This window comes from Rhincodon typus, chromosome 9 (assembly GCF_021869965.1).
Source record: "Rhincodon typus isolate 14 chromosome 9, sRhiTyp1.1, whole genome shotgun sequence".
Classification (NCBI taxonomy): domain Eukaryota; kingdom Metazoa; phylum Chordata; class Chondrichthyes; order Orectolobiformes; family Rhincodontidae; genus Rhincodon; species Rhincodon typus.
The window spans coordinates 91,265,905-91,283,719 of NC_063340.1; the positions used below are offsets into that span (position 1 = coordinate 91,265,905).

A 17,815-nucleotide genomic window follows, 5' to 3' on the forward strand; every position below is an offset into this window, starting at 1 on the left:
CCCTAAATCCTCACTCCCACCAGAATCAGCCCCTAAATCCTCACTCCTACCAGAATCAGCCCCTAAATCCTCACTCCCATCAGAATCAGTCCCTAAATCTGAACTCTTTACAGAATCATCCACTCAATCCTCATACCCTCCAAAATATTCCCTCAATTTTCACACCCTTCATAATCAGCCCCTCAGTCCTCACTGACTCCACATTCATCATAGTAACCTTACAGCCATGGTAACCCCCCGTGATCCCCTCCCCATAATGTGCACCAAAGCTTAGCATCAGCTCCAGCACCACTCTAATTCTCCCTCTTGCCTTGAGCTGACCTCACCATTACTCACACCCTCATAACATTCCCCATTCAAATCCTAACCCTAGCCCATCATTCCTCGCTATGGCATTCACTTTATTTACACTAACAAGAATTTGTTCTTGCAGGTTTTCTTAATTGAGAACCTTCAATATTTAAATTTGACTGAATTGCAGTTTCTCACACACAGCTGAAGTTCGTACAGTTATTGTGGAACTGAATAATAAGCTTGCTAACCAAAAGGTCCTGATGTTTCCACAGGGGAAGAAAGAGGGAGAATGAGTGGGACGGGTTTGATGTTCACTGCCCCTCTACCATCTCTTTGGACTTTGCTGATTCTTCCACTGATGTGCCAGAAACCTAGTCCTATGCTAATACAAATAGGAGACACAGACTGGCAGGAAACACACAGGTTGTACAGCTTCCTTCTTAATGTTAAACGGCCCAACATTCAGAATATTAAAAACTGAGAGGGCCTTTTGCAGAATGCAAGATGGCACAGTAGGTTTTATCTGAGAAGATACAAGACTGAGGGTTGACAGAAGATTAGGAAATTAGTGCAGAAGTGAAGAGTTGCAGTGGAGACAGGGAGAACTGTGTGGTCAGAGACAAACAAACAAATGCATACAGATGCACACAAGACTGACATACACAAACAATGTAGCAGCCTTTTGGTTGCTAAGAGAGATTGCTAACTTGGTCAAACAACAAAGAATGCTGGGTACATTGGCCAAGTAGAACTGCGAAGTCACAAAATCCACACACCAGACACAGTAGCCAGATGCTAATGATATTTGCATAATGTAAAATGCAATAGTTATCCTGGACAGACATATTCCCCAATAACTTATCTACTAAACAAAGGAGCGCCCAGACAGAAAGGCACCAGGTCCTGCTACACAAAGAAACAAACAGTAGCAAGCCATGTAAATAATTGACAATGTTTCAAACTATTAAGTGTGTCTCCCTGATTGGCCAGAAAACCAGAAAGTTCCAGAAAACCATTCACAAAGGTATAAAAATAGGGTTTACCTGCAGACCAATCTCTCTTGGATCCTGTGAAGAGACCAGCATGGTCAAAGGCAGAGACATGCTGACCATTCGGAGAGAGAGAAGGAGAGAGAAAGCAACTTCACAGTCTCACAGAGACAGAGAGAATGTGGCTACGCAAATCTATAAGAAACTTGGGAAGCATTATCAACTTAAGGGGCTGAATAGGATTACAGGTAGTACTGTTTTGTCATAAAAGCTATTGTAACTTGTTTCCTAATAAGGTTGGGCCTGTTCTGCATTAGTACTGGCTTGTGTTTGTTGTGATTTGATCACTTTAGTATTGTGGGATGCCTGGGCAAATTCATTCGTAATAGTCTGGATGAATTGTCTAACTTGTTTTAAGGAGGAACTAGACAACAACAACACACACGCGCACACACACACAAAAGACTGAATGAAAAAAAACTGATACACACACGAGATAGGCACAAAAACACACACAGAAGACACACAGCTGACACACACATACACAAGATTAACACACATACAAGAGTGGCACACTCACTGGCAGGTACTGACACAGACATATCACAGACAGATACATTAACAGATACAGACACACACTGATATACTGATGAACACTGTATAAAATTTTAATCCCTCCTACAGGTCGAAGTCCCCACCTGCTTCAAGAAGACCACCACGATCCCTGTACCTAAGAAAGCACATTTGAAAGCTAAGAAAGCATAAGTGTGCCTTAATGACTATTGCCCAGTGGCTCTGACCTCAGTAATCATGAAGTGCTTTGAGGGGTTCTTCATGGCCCATGTCAATTCCAGTCTCCCAGCCTGCCTCGATCCCCTACAATTTGCCTACTGATGTAAAAGGTCCACAGAGGATGCCATATCCCTAGTCCTGCACTCATCCCTGAAACATTGGACATCAAAGACACCTACGTCGGACTCCTGCTCATTGATTACAGCTACACCTACAACACCATTATCCATGACCTTGGTTTTGGCACCTCCCTCTGCAACTGGATCCTCAGCTTTTTGCCTCATAGGCTGCAATCAGTGAAGATAGGTAATTACCCCTTCTCCAAAATAACACGCAACATTAGCGCTCACCAAGGATGTATTCTCAGCCCCTACTGTACTGTACTCCCTTTACAGCTACGACTGTGTGGCCAAATTCCAAATGAAGGCCATCTACAAGTTTGATGACAACACCACTGTAGCGGAATGGATATCTAACAACGATGAGTCAAACTACAGAAGGGAGATAGAGGGCTTGGTGACGTCGTGCAATGAAAACAATGTCTCTCAACGTCCGGCAGAACTAAAGAACTGATCATTGACTTCAGAAAGAAAGGAGAACACGCCCCCATCTACATCAATGGAGCTGAGTTTGAGAGATTGAACAGCATCAAGTTCCTGCCCCGATGACCTGTCCCAGACTTCCCACGTAGATGCAACAGTCAAGAAAGCACAACAACGCCTCTTCTTCCTCAGGCAGCTCAGGAAATTTGCCGTGTCCATAAGGTCACTCACTAACTTCTACAGATGCACCATTGAAAGCACACTGTCTGGGTACATAATGCCCTGGTATGGCAACTGCTCTGCCCAGGACTGTAAGAAACTACAGAAGGTTGTGTGCACAGCCCAGTCCACCACAGAAGCCAACATCCCATCCATGGACTGTATTTATATGGCTCACTGCTGCAGAAAGGCTGCCAACATCCTCAAAGACCCATCGTCCCTGATAATGACCTCCTACAGCCTCTTCCTTCAGGCAGAAGATACAGAAGCCTGAACACACACATGAACAGCTTCAGGAACAGCTTCTTCCTGGCCGTTATTAGACTAATGAATGGATGCTCTAGCCTCAAATAATGCTGATCTTGCTAACATTGATCTTGCCTAGCACACTCCCTGTGCAATGTAACCTGCATGTCTCTAAGTCTTTTTGATCTGTACATCCTTTGCTTACTATGACCTGCCTATATTACTCGTAAACAAACCTTCTCACTGTATTTCAGCACACATGACAATCAATCAATCTTCATGTGTTTCAAGAAGGATTCGGCTGATTCCTGGGATGAAGGTTTTTTATTGCTCAGTTGAGCAGATTGAGCCTGTAATTTATGGGAATTTAGAAGACTGAGATGTGATCTTATTGAAACACATAAGATTCTGAGGCGGACAGGCTTGATGCTGGGAAGATGTTTCCTTTTGGAGGAAACCAAACTAGCGAAAACAGATTCAAAAGGGTTTATCTCCCATTTAATACAGGGATGAGGAGAATTTCTTCTCTCAGAGTGTTGCTGGTGTTTGGAATGCTCCTCCAGAAAGTAGAATCACAACATTATTACTGTACAAAAGGAGGCCATCCAGCCCATCATGCCTGCACTAGCTTTATTATCCAGTGCCATTTTCCTGCCTTTCCCTCATATCCCTGCACACCATTACTATCCAAATAACCGTCCGATTCCCTCTTGAATACCTGAATTGAATCTACCGCCACCGCATTTCCAGGCAGTGCATTCCAAACCCTAACAACTTGCTGTGTGAGAAGCACTTAAGGCTGGCCTTCATTGAATATATTTGAGGCTGAGTTAGACAGAATTTTGATCGACAATCAGGTTGCCAACTCTGAGTGAAGATTTCTTGGAGATTTGCTTTTGAGCATTATGACACATTGTTACTTGTTAGTTCAACCATGCGCAATAAAGTCATCACTTTTTTTTTAACTGAGTGATAGGTGTCTAAGGAAGCCTCCTTTCTCTTCTCATTCGTCAGTGGCAATGACTTTAAAGTGCAGGTACAACACATAAAAGGGAAACAGAAGTAATCCTAAAATCATTCCATTCATGTCATTCCGTGAGCTGTCCAAACATACAGGTTTCATTAAGGGAGCCACACTGCCCTGGAGTTGTTGATCTGCTTGGACACATCAGCTTTCCTGCTCCTCTGATGCTGCTTGGCCTGCTATGTTCATCCAGCTCTACACCTTGTTATCTCAGATTCTCCAGCATCGGCAGTTCCTACTATCTCTGAAGCAGTATATCTGCCTAGTTTGAACTCCTTTCCATCACAAACCAGTCTCTTTCTTACCTCTCAGGCTACTGTTAAATTTATGGTTGAATTGCAAAACGTTTCACACCACAGAGTAAAAATGCCCAGTTCCTTCATCCATTTTTTATTTCTCCCCAAGCTGTTTCTACATCCCTATCTCTTTAGGCTTCATAAAGCTTCCAAATCTGTGGCCTAGTTCCACTGTCAATTTCTTCACAATGGGATGAGGTAGTGACAGCAGCAGATAGCAGCATTTACACCTCAAGTCTTGGGACTGTCCACTCTAAAAGTCTTTCACAGCTGATAGATTGGTACTAACGTTTCCAGCAACAAGCATTTGCCCTCAGTGTGGCAGTTTTTGTGAAGGCAGTGTGTCAACTTATGATATCACACGCAAATCAAATCAAAATCACTGCTTTCAACAAATGATGACGGTCCAGACGTTCTGCAGTGAGCTTTAGTTTTTTCAAAAGACTTTTTAGAATCTCCCACATTGTTGTTAATAAACAATGGAAGACTGATATCTAATGCGGTAGAAACATGTCCACTGTGGGATGGTTAGCAGCCCTAAATGTGGAGGGAGTCAACAGTAATGAAAGTTAGTGTGAATCAGTAGGCCATGATATTATTGAATAACAGAGCAAGTTAGAGGGCCTGAGTGGCCTAATCCTTCTCCTGATTCAAATGCTTATACAATAGACATAGACTGACAATAGACAGACATGCAGAGGGATACAAACACAGAGACACCCAGTGTCTGCTGTCCTTGGGAATCGTTCCACTGCTCTCTCCTGATCGGACTACTTGTCTATTGACACAATTATTGGCAATCAGCCAGTTTCAACAGTCTAATGAGAACTCCATCATGTGGAAACTATGCCATCACTCCACACAGGCCATAATTAGCCGACTAAAAGCAGATAATTAGGTCCCTGTGTTACACATTAACCCGATAAATCACAACACCTACAGTTCAAAGATCACTTCTGATTGGAACCTTGGCTCTCGACCAATCTTGTACAGTTTTCTTCTTCTTTAAATTACTTCACTGCAAAATATTGCATATCACTTGCAAATCAAGCTGAAACACACAAAACTGGAAAACAGACTCCCAGTTCAATTATTTCAGTAATCTTAACATAGAAACATCAGCCAGGGTTCCTGCTACTGAGTACTGTCCATTGACTCTGGGTTAGAGAGAGAGAGAGTTATGGGGAATCAGTCAGGGTTTCTGCTCCAGATCGCTGTCCAGTGATCCTGGGTTAGAGACACAGAGACAGAGAGAAAATCAGCCAGAGTTCCTGCTCCTGTTCACTGTCCAGTGATCCTTGGGTTAGAGACAGAATGAAGGGGAATCAGCCAAATTGCATCCGTCAGTGAGTGAACATTTGTGCAGTAACAGGGCACGGGTGGCGATATTGCTCCAATGTGTTTCACTGTTCAATGATATCATGGATAAGCTATGACCTAAATCCATAGGCATATCTTTGTCAACCATAGCAATGTTCCTATCCTTTGATCTACCAGAAATTGCACTTATTTCCATTAAATGCACTGTGGGCCAACATTTATTGCCTATCCCTAGTTGATAAGATGGTGGTGAACTGCCCTCTTGAACCACTGCAGTCCATGTGTTATAGGTTGACCCAAAAATGTCTTTAGGGAGGGAATTTGACCCAGTGGCACTGAAGGAATGGCGATATATTTCCAAGTCAGGACAGTGAGTAGCTTGGAGGGAAACCTGCAGATGGTGGTGTTCCCATGTATCTATATAGAAATTAAGCTGGACAGGGTTCAGAAAGGATTATTCAGGATGTTGTAGGGAATGTAGGACTTAAGTAATAAGGAGAGGCTGGGTAGGCTGGGATTTTTTCACTGCAGCATAGGGGGTTAAGGGGTGACCTTATAGAGGTTTAAAAAATCATGAGGGGAATGGATAGGATGAATGGCAGGTGTCTTTTCCCTAGAGCTGGGGATTTCAAGACCAAGGAAATGAACTTCTAGACAAAGTGGTGAATGCAGGTACAATTACACCGTTTAAAAGATATTTGGATAAGTATATGAACAAGAATGGCTTGGAGGGATATGGGCCAAGTGCAGTTTGGTGGGACTAGTTTAATTTGGGATTATGGTTGGCATAGACTGGTTACACCGAAGGGTCTGTTTCCGTGCTGCATGACTTTATGACTCTATCTGGTGCCCCTGTCCTACCAAATGGAAGTGATTCTGGGTTTGGAAGGTGCATTCAAAGAAGTCTTGGTGAGTCACTGCAGCGCATCTTGTAGATAGTACACATGCTACTACTGAGCATCAGTGAGGGAAGTAAATATTGAAGGTGGTGTATTGGGTGCAAATCAAGTAGGAAGCTTTGTTCTGAATGATGTCTGCATTCCTCAATGTTCTTGGATCAGCACTCAGTGTGGGTAGTATTCCACTGCACTCCAGGCAGTACCTTTTTAGATGGTGGACAGGCTTTGAACAGACAGGAGGTGAGTTACTTGCTGAAGGATTCCTAGCCTCTGACCTGCTGTTTGTAAGCCACTGTATGTATATATCTAGTCCAGTTCAGTTTCTGGTCAATGGTGACAGCTAGGATGTTGACAGTGGGGGATTCAGTGATGATAATGCCATTGAATACCAAGGGGTGATGATTACATTGTCTCTTATTGGAGATGGTCATTGACTGCCATTTGTGTAGCCTGAGCCCGGATATTGTCCATGTATTCCTGCATTTGAACATGGACTGCTTCATTGACAAACATCCTCAATTCTGACCTTATGACGGAGTGAAGGCCATTGGGAAAGCTGAGGACACTACACTGAGGAGCCTGGGATGGGGCTGCAGTTGGCTGGTTTGGATTTGTCTTTTTTATGGTCAAAAATTTCCATATTTATGGGTAGATGCCAGTGTTGTCATTGCACTGGAAGAGCTTGGCCCGGGGTGTGGCAAGTTCAGACCACAAATCTTCAGTATTGTTGCTGGAATGTTGTCAGGGCCCTTGCAGTATCGTGTGTCAAATAACTCCATGAAGGCCGGTATTCCATCACCAAGTCACCTTTTATTTAAATGTGCAGAGTACATGACACTGACCCAGCTCACTCATAGCTAGTTTCTAAAGTGAGCAGAACCCCTGACACTCCTGTTTATATCTGTTAGTCAAGATTCCTTAATTGGACTTGGTTAACGGCCTCTATCAGGGAACTCATATTCTATGAAGTCTGTCTGGTCGACCTCATTCCAATCACAACATACTGCCTCTCTAAGTCCTGAGACATAGACCCATTCTTTTTCCTGTAGCTTCTCCTGGGACGTTTTCACACCAGGTCAGGTTCCTCCATCTCTGCCTCGGATACTGGCAGCGTGTACTGGATCGTGACCTGCCTCTTGTGCCTGGAGCATCTTGGTTGAATTTCATCTTCCTCAGGCTGTAATGGAGTTGAGGTTATGACATCTACTATGCCTATCTCGTCCTCAGAGGCTTCTTTGATATCAGGCAGAGGGGGAGAACCGATGGGTTCTGACAGCCTTGCCAGATGTTCTGAGGGACCGGGTATGTTTTGTTCCTGCCCCGTTTGCAGCTTTCATGTGGTCCACATGCTTGTTCAGGAGCGTCTCTCCTACCTGAATTTTGTACATCACTGGACCTGACCTGGCATCGACCATGCCTCTTAACTCCAATGCCTGCCTTCAAAGTTTGGACTGCTCTTTCTGCCAGACCATTGGACAATGGATGGTATGGAGCTGTCCTTAGATGCCAAACACCATTCGATTTAAAGAAATACATGATTTCCATGCTAGTTTTCTGCGACCAACACTACTGGGGAGTGTGTGTATTGCAAAAGATGCTTGCAACTTTTCAATCATTGTCCGTGTTTGATGAATGAACCCTATGCATGTCCAACCAATGACTAAAAACATGGAACTCACGACAGGCCTGACACAGTTGATGTGTAACTGAGTCCAAGATTTACCCAGCCATTCCCACGAACGTGAGGGAGCTGCTGACGGTAATTTTTGTACTCGTTGGCACTCTGGGTATTGCCCCAATACGGCAATGTCAGCATCCAATCCTGGCCACCAGACATAACTTCTCACCAACATCTTCATTTTAGAGACCTCTGGATGACCCTGGTGGAGCTCAGCCAGTATCTGGCGGTGACTTTTGCTCAGGACAATCACTCTTGCTCCCCATAATAATAGCCATCCTCAATGGTGATCTGGTCTCACCGGGTCCAGAGAGGTTTCAATTCTGGTTGTGATGGGCCTTTGATTTCTCCCATCACCACCAGCTGATTTTAGTTTTGCCAGGACAGGATCTTCTCGTGTCCACAGTCGGATATTGTTAGTGGTGATTGGAACGGTGTCCAGAAAAAGACTGTAGAACTCTGAGGTACAGAGGGATCTGAGAGTCCTAGCACATGAATCACAAAAGGTTAGTATGCAGGGACAGCAAATGATTAGAAAGGCAAAAGGAGTGTCGATGTTTATTACAAAGGGAGCGATACATAAAAGTAGGGATGTTTCCTACAGCTTTACAGGACATTGGTGAGACCACATCTGGAGTACCAGCACATTGCTTTCAAATGTGCCTCCTCACAGTACCCAAAAGAGAGATTAGTACAGTGGTAACATTGCTACACTAACAATCCACAAGCCAAGGTTAATTGTCTGGTGATATATGTTCAAATTCCACCTTATAAATTGGTCGAATTTAAATTCAAGTTAAATCAATTGAATAAACTTTGGAATTGAAAGCTGGTCATAGAAATAGTAACCCTGAAATTATAATTGATTGTTGTAAAAATCCACCTGGTTCACCAATGTCCATTAGGGAATGGAATCTACTTTCTTATCCAGTCCAACATCAAGGCCTACTCAACTGCCCCCTGAAATGGCCAAGCAACCAACTCAGCTCTAGGGTAACTAATGCTGGTCTTGCCTGTGATGCTGACACCCCATGAAATCATAAAGGAAAAAATTGTGTTGTCCAAAAATCACAAACTTTTCTGATTGATCTTCTCTCATATTAAACAGGTTGCACTCATGTAGGGAAGTGGAGGAAGCGTGGGAGATTTAACAAATGCAATGTATGAGAAGTTAATTGTTATCAGCAGCAACATGATAACTAAGCTCAGGTGCATTGAGATTATATTATTTGGTTTGTCCAATGCCTCATTCTCTGGATTAAGGTGGTTCCAATGTTTTTTTCCTAAATTCCAACATGAACGCAGTCCCAAGGCTGCTGAATTCATATCAGTCCTATGAAAAATTTCAGTTGCTTTATTTGAAAAAGTATATAATTGTGAGATGCAGTTTTAGAGGAGATTCATTTGACTCATTCCTGGGATGATGAGGTAATCTTATGGGAAAAGATTGGATAGGTTGGGCCTGTGTCCATTTCAGTTTTGGTTTCTGTGTATGAAGGGGGTTAATGATTAACTTGTAAGTATTTCCATAGCCATGCTGGTTCTTTTTAAAAACATTAAGATAGTTCTTGGAGACGAATAGGAACTTGTTTTCTTTGGAACAGATTTTTATGAGTGAACAACATAAACAGTTTTACATTACGCTTTCAGGTTAGAAAGTCAGGGATTGATTTTTTTTTCTTTTGATCGGGGAAGAATCCAGAGCTTGGGAAAAAGATTTTAGGTTTCAGGTTGGTAGTGTGCAAAAGTCTTGTATGTAGCTGGATGTGTATAACAATTGTATTTGATGAAATGAGATTAGAAACAGCTTTAAAACGGCTAAGAAAAATTCCCTCACTGGTAAACAGTTTAACTTTTCAAGTTCTAGACCAGAAATATGGGGTGACAACTCCAAAGAGGCTATTTGAAGCTGAGAAAGTCTAAGCTCAGTTGTACGAATGCTTCAGGGAGAAGCAATCAGACTCTTAAGAGGGTCATTGAAGTCATAGTTCAACTAAACACGAGAGATGTGAAAGCGAAATGAATTCTCACTGGTGTGAGTACTGTAAAGGAGTTCCTTTGGGATTAACAAAGAGAACAAAAGAGAAGTACAGCACAGGAACAGGCCCTTCAGTCCTCCAAGCCCGTGCCAATCATCATGCCCTGACTAAAACTAAAAATCAAACCTTCTGCCCTTATTTGGTCTGTATCCCTCTATTCCCTCCCTATTTATGTAACCATCCAGATGCCTCTTAAGTGTTGCCAACATCCCTGCTTCCACCACCTCCTCTAGCAGTGCATTCCAGGCTCCTGCTACTCTCTGAGTGAAAAACTTACCTCGCACATCTCCCTTAAACTTTCCCCCTCACCTTGAATCTGTGACCCCTTGTAATTGAATTTCAATCCTGGGAAAAAGCCTCCGACCATCCACCCTATCTATGCCTCTCATAATTTTGTAGACATCTATCAGGTCTCCTTTCAGCTGCTGTCTTTCCAGTGAAAAATTAATAGAAGTATATTTTACAATATGTTTCAAAAACTTTAAATGTGTATTTCATGTATATATAAAAACATCATTTGGTTTATTCTATTTTTATCTTAATTTCATTTGTATAATAAATTTGTTTCATTGTTAAAACTAAATCTGCAGCATTGTACGCATGTGTTTCCATGACAGGCCAACTTGCTGACAATAAATAAAAAACAAAATACGATCAGTGAAGTCAATTTCAGTCTTGGATCTGAATCGTCCAGTAATAACATCAGCTGGGATCATTACATGATGGAGATGAGAAATATTTTCTCTCAGAGGATATTAATCTGTGAAATGATCTTCACAAGGCAGCTTTGCAGGCTGGGTCATTGAATTTATTCAAACTGCAATGACAGATTTTTGATTGACAGGGGAAGAGTCGATGATTATTGGGGTCGATGGAAAAGTGGAGTTGAGACCACACCCATCATTCATGATCTTACTAGACAGTGCAACAGGCTTGATGGGCCAACAGGAATCATATGTTTCTATGACCTCATAGGAGACTGGGATAGATCACCCTCTTGACACTTCTGGCTGAAGATTGTTGAAAATGCTTCAGCCTTATCTTTTGCACAGATATGCTGAGCTCCCCATCATTGGTAATAAGAGATGTTTGTGCGGCTTCGTCCTCCGGTGAGTTGTTTAATTGTTCACCATCATTTACAACTGGATGCAGCAGGACTGCAGAACTTAGATCTGATCCATGGACTGTGGGATCACTTAGCTCCGTGTATTACTTGATGCTTATTCTGTTTTGCATGCAAGTAGTCCTGTTTGGTAGCTTCACCAAGTTGGCACCTCATTTTTAAGTATGTCTGATTCTCCTCCTGGTGTGCTTTCCTGTAGTGTTCAACAAACCAGGTTCTATCCACTGCCTGATGGTAATGGTAGAGAAAGAGATAATGATGGCAGTGTCTGGGACATTGTCTGCAAGGTGTGATTCAGTGAGTATGATTATGTCAAGCTGTTGCCTGACAGTGAGACAGCTCTCCCAAGGGATATCAAGTGCCTTCTCGAAGTTTAACTACATAACATGCATTTTGTCATTTTTTTCAAAATATTCAATCAGGTTAATCACACATGTTCCACCCTTTACAAATCCACCTAGGAACATAGGAACAGGACTAGGCCATTCTGTTACTTGAGCCTGTTCCACCATTCAATGATCCGAAAATTCTAAATTGTTGTCATCCTATCCAGACAGACGGGCGCAAATAATTCCCCAAGGTACAGGCTCTGGGTTTGCATGTATGTTATATGTGTGTGTGCTTACATGTGTGTGCCTCTATGTGCCTGTATGTGTGTATGCATGTCCGTATGTTTGTGACTGTGTGCCTCTATGCTTGTATGTCAGTGTCTGTGCATGAGATGGGAATTGAAGGAGCACTCACCATGTCTACAATATCTACGGCAGTGAGGATTAGAATAGCAGCCATTGCCCAGATGTTCCTGGCCCATCGCGTCCGGTCAATCCACGTTGAGAAGAAAACCAGTTTCTTGGGGAAGACCTGAAGAGGAATTAAATTGTCAGTATTAACCTTCAGAGAAGAAGGTCCCTGGGCACAATTAACAACTGAAACAGCTGGAGTTTCTATATCGACTAACAGCCACCCAGGCCGGGGTAGAATTGAGGACTCTGATCAAGGACTCACCCTGGAGAAGATGGCAGCCAGGGAACATAAGGTGAGGATCAAGAGTAGAATCTCCCCCACAATGAACGTGATGTAATTCACTAGCAATCTACAGAAAACAGAAAGAGACTGATCACAGGAAAATAGAATTTAAAACAGATCTACCTTGATCTCATCCCAACCCCTGACTCCACACTCCAATCCACCTCAGTTAGACCCTGGCTTTTCATAAAATACTACTGCTCCCGGTGGTCTTGAGGTGCCTGAATTTGATTATTACAGCTTCTCACAGGGAGAAACTACACAATGTAGCCAGTCCATGCCCACCCTCCTTACAAAGGATCAACATAGTGAAGCTTCTCTAGACTGCCTCCAATGCCAGTCTGTCTTTTCTTAAAGAAAAGAAAACAAAAAAAAAATCTAGATATGGATAAGTTAGAAAAAAATCTTAAAATGCCGAAAAATAATTTCAATTTATTCCCCAACACCATTACTTTACAGCAATTGAAACTCAGAGAAATTACCCTTCCATATCAAATCTTTAAATTCAACATAGCCGACACTCCCCAGTTATTTCCTATGAACTGTGAAATCTTCTCATACAAATACTCAGAAAACTGAGAGCTTACACTTTCTCAGTTTTTAATAACCTGCAGATTTGCACACACTAAATTTATCTACTACGGCAAATAGGTAAACTCACAATAGTCCCAGAGGACTGCTCTCTCATTGGACAGAAACGACTGGTGGTGGTTTGACCTGATGGTCACCAAGCCTCAGGGGAGGGGAGAGGTTGAGAAGGTGGGGCCTTCATGATAACCTCAGGCAGTAAAGTAACAGTGCTTTCTCTAAACCATGCTATATTCCTTCTTTAGAATGGAAACTGTATTTGTTTCTGACACTAGTGACGTCTCTTCTGAAATGCCCAAAAACTTCTAATCCCTTGGTTTTATAAACTAAAATCAATCCCCGACTGTCTTGGACTGAAAACAAGCTAATGATCCTGAATGTCTACCCCACTTGTCATAAACTGATAAAGTAAAAACAATTTTCCATTAACTCCCCGTAGACTCCCTGCTATCTGACACATATTAGGTCATTGTTCCAGAAGAACTGTCTGGTCCTTTTATCAAATGCTCAGAAAAGTAACCAATCTGAAACAATCCTGTATGCCAGTATTCTAAAATCCAAATATATATTAATCAGACACCTTTCATCAGAGTTTCTAGTCCTAGAAATGAAACACACAACCTCACAACTCCCTGTGTGAAGAACTTTCTCTTGTTTTGTTCTAAATCTTACATTTAATCTTGTATCAATGGTCCCTTGATCTGGACTTCCAACTATAAGAGAGTGTCTGCTTCCAACTACCTTGCACCATAGTTGAAAAGATTTAACCTGCCTTGTTCATATTGTCCTGTATCTGTCCATTGATCAGTTGCAGCCCAGTCTGTGGGTATCCATCAGATGAATGCCCTGACACTAATATCCACCTACCCGGGGTCAATGAGAAGCTGCACCAAGAAGGTGAAGGTGAGGACGACACAGGAACAGCTGAAAGCTGCTCCACTCTGTTTCTCCCTCTCCAGTGAGAAGCGGCTCTCCAGCTCAGGGTCAATGAATCGCATCGAGAGACGGTTTGTGGATTTCCCTTTCAACCTGTTGATAGGGAACAGCACAAGGGTGAGTGACTAGAGTTAGGAGATTCTAAACCACTGTACCCCTCGACTCTCACTCACTCACTTCTCTGGAACCTACAGTTACTCAGAGCCTGATTCCATTTTCCACTTCCATTCCCACCATTCCTCTGATTCTCGCTCCTTCTCTTGGCTCCCAATCCCTGGCCCCTCCAAGTTGGTTGTTGGTGGGAAGGTCTGTAAGATAGGTTACATGCCCAGTTCACCAACCCCTGAGCTCACCCAGAGAGTGGGTGGGTGCTGATTTCAGCAGCCTGACCACCAGATGCAAATCACTAATTAAAGATTAATTGAGACTGAAGCTGACCCTAGTACTAGGTGGCCCACACCATAACATGACATCTGTTTTTAAAATGGCAGATAGAAAGGGGGTACTTTCATTGGAGGCTTCCCCTTGTCTATCAAGAGCACCTGCCAAAAAGGAAGCATTCCATATCCTTTCCACTCTTCCACAGTGCAAAATGCTCCACGTTCCTCAGACTCTCCCTAATGTGTGTCAAAACTGCCTCCCCAACAGCCCAAAGCTCCCTGATTACTTCATTCCAGGATTGGGACCTTTTACTTGGGCACTATCTTCAGCTCCAGCAGTGCCCACTACCAAGTTCCGATGCTCCCAGGACCTGCTAGAGCTGCTCACCAATCAAATGGACCGGAAGTGTCTGGGGCTGGGACATCCACCCAGTGAGGGACAAAGGAGTTTGTTTAGCCAATCACAGTGCTACAAATAGGCCAATCAGACAGCCGTCAAAACCGCCCATGCTCCCTCAGAGATAGCACAAACTGCTGATGCTGGAGTCAGAGATAATTAGGTGTAGAGCTGGATGAACACAGCAGGCCAGACAGCACCAGAGGAGCAGGAAAGCTGACATTTCAAGTCGGGACCCTTCTTCAGAAATGGGGGAGGGGGAAGGGAGCTCTGAAATAAAAAGGGACAGGAGGGGTGGGGCTGGGGAAGGTAGGTGGGATGGTGATAGGTGAGTGCAGGTAGGCAGTGGTGGGGATTGGTCAGTGAGGTGGGAGGAGTGGATAGGTGGGAGAGAAGACGGACAGGTTGTGTCAGGTCAAGGAGGCGGGGATGAGAGGGAAGGCTGGTCATGGGATGAGTCCGGGGATGGGGAGATTTTGAAACTGGTAAAGTCCACGTTGAGGCCATTGGTTTGTAGGCTCCCAAGGTGGAATATGAGGTGCCGCTCCTCCAGTTTCTGGGTGGCATCGTTGTGACACTGGAGGAGGCCCAGGATGGACATGTCATCCAGGGAGTGGGAGGGGGAGTTGAAGTGATTTGCGACTGTAAGGTGTTGCCGTTTGTCGCGAACAGTGCGCAGGTGCTCTACAAAGCTGTCTCTGAGCCTCCGCTTGGTCTCACCGATGTAGAGCAGGCCACATTGGGAGCAGCGGTGGACCTCCCGCCTCACATCCATCCAAGGACTCTTCACCACTCCCTCATCTGCTCTGCACTCCCCACTAGCCCCACCACCCCTGGCACCTTTCCTTGCAACCGCAGGAAGTGCTACACTTGCCCCTACACCTCCCCCCTCACCTCCATCCCAGGCCCCAAAAAAACCTTCCACATTCAACAGATGTTCACCTGCGCATCCACTAAGGTGGTCTACTGCATCCGCTGCTCCCGATGTGGCCTCCTCTACGTTGGTGAGACCAAGCAGAGGCTCAGAGATCGCTTTGTCGGGCACCTGCACTCTGTTCGTGACAAATGATAACACTTTCCAGTCACAAACTACTTCAGCTCCCCCTCCCACTCCCTGGACGACATGTCCATCCTGGGCCTCCTCCAGTGTCACAATGACACCACCCAGAAACTGGGGGAGCAGCACCTCATATTCCGCGTTGGGAGCCTACAACCCAATGGTCTCAAAGTGGACTTTACTAGCTTCAAAATCTCCCCAACCCCGGACTCATCCCATGACCAATCCTTCCTCTCATCCTCGCCTCTTTGACCTGACACAACCTGTACGTCTTCTCTCCCACCTATCCGCTCCTCCCACCTCACTGACCAATCCCCACTACTGCATACCTGCACTCACCTATCACCATCCCACCTACCTTCCCCAGCCCCACCCTTCCTGTCTCTATTTATTTCAAAGCTTCCTTCCCCCTCTCCCATTTTTGAAGAAGGGTTCTGACCTGAAACGTCAGCTTTCCTGCTCCTCTGATGCTGCCTGGCCTGCAGGGTTCCCCTAGCTCCACACTGTGTAATCGTCCATGCTCCCAGCCCAGTTTCCTACACTCACTTGTCTGCACCTACTCCCTGTCCCCCTACTCACTTTTCCCATCTCCTCCGTTTGTTGCTACTTTCTGCTCCCATGCCCTCCAGCTGAGTTGATTCTCAATGGCTGTTTATACACAGATGGAGACAAGGCCAGAGCTATCTGTTCGCCCTTTCTCCTGCTTTCTCTATTCTCCCCTGGCCATGTGGGAATGTTACTCACGCCTGCACATTCTCTCGCTCTAACAAAGCTGCATTCAATAAACGATTCAGCTCCAGCTGGTTCTGTTGAGCATCAATCACCTGCTCCGATATATCACGCAATCGCAGGCGCCTCCGAGGGTTTGGAAATGAAGGGTTAACCACCTAAACAAAGAGCAGAATGGAGAGGGTGAGTCAGTGGGGGACAAGGCTGCTAGCAGTTTGTGTTTTCACAAGTTACTCAACAATACCTCACACACAAACACTTCTGTTTGTGGACTGTAGTTTTTGGTGATGATTCTGATATTCCCGATTATCATTTCGCTGGACCGACTGATTCGTTCTCAACTTTCCCATTCCCACAAAGCAAACTACTGCTGATGCTGGAGATCTAACATAAAAGCAGAAAATGCTGAAGAAACTCAGCAGGTCTGGCAACATCTATGGAGAAACAGTTAATGTCTCAAACTGATGAAAAGCCAGCTGGAGCCCAGGTCATCATGAAGGGTCATAGAAACATAGAAATACTGAAAATAGGAGCAGGAAAAGGCCATTCAGTCCTTGGAGTCTGCTCTGCTGTTCAATATGATTGTGGCTGATTATCTAACTCAGTCCCTTGTTCCCACTTTCTCCCATACTCTTTAATCCCTTTAGTCCTAAGAACTGTATCTAACCCTTTCTTGAAAACATTCAATATTTTGACCTCAACCACTTTCTGTGCTAGTGAATTCCACAGATTCATTGGTCTCTGGGAGAAGAAATTTCTCCTCGTCTCAGTCCTAAATGGTGTACCACGTATCCTTAGACTATGACCTCCTGGAGTGGACACCCTGGTCATTAAGAACATCCTTCCTGTGTTTCCTCTGTCTAGTCCTGTTAGAATTTAAAGGTTTCTATGAGGTCCACGACTCATTCTTCTAAACTCCAGTGAATAAAGTCCTAACTGATCCAGTCTTTCTTCATGCGTCAGTCTTGTCATCCCAGGAATCAGTCTAGAAAACTTCCCTTGTCTTTCCTCAGATAAGGAGACCAAAACAGCACACAATACTTCAGGTGTGGTCTCCACGTGGCCCTGTACAACTGCAGCAAGACATCCCTGCTCTTGTTCCTCCTGTTTTCACAATCTTTTGTCTTTCAGGTAATAAAATGCCTGCTTGTTTTTGCTACCAGAGTGAATAACCTCACATTTATCAATATTATACTGCAACTGCTATGCATTTGCTCACTCACTCACTCAACTTGTCCAAA

The 17,815-nt window shown here is 44.1% G+C and overlaps 1 protein-coding gene and 1 long non-coding RNA gene across 3 annotated transcripts in view; one reads left to right on the forward strand and one right to left on the reverse strand.

Moving 5' to 3' along the window:
• Positions 1 to 17,815, reverse strand: part of adcy3a (adenylate cyclase 3a) — a 102,862-nt gene that overhangs the window by 30,317 nt on the left and 54,730 nt on the right. For both annotated transcript variants that reach the window (XM_048601290.1, XM_048601289.1), the window contains exons 10-13: positions 16,590 to 16,732; positions 13,943 to 14,104; positions 12,467 to 12,554; positions 12,206 to 12,322 (exon numbers count right to left, since the gene is read on the reverse strand). In XM_048601290.1, coding sequence (XP_048457247.1) covers positions 12,206 to 12,322; positions 12,467 to 12,554; positions 13,943 to 14,104; positions 16,590 to 16,732 — 510 coding nt within the window. The remainder of the gene's footprint in view (positions 1 to 12,205; positions 12,323 to 12,466; positions 12,555 to 13,942; positions 14,105 to 16,589; positions 16,733 to 17,815) is intronic.
• LOC125484055 lies at positions 1,358 to 4,052 on the forward strand. Its single transcript, XR_007262926.1, has 2 exons — positions 1,358 to 1,531; positions 1,968 to 4,052. It is a non-coding gene; the product is annotated as an uncharacterized LOC125484055 (long non-coding RNA).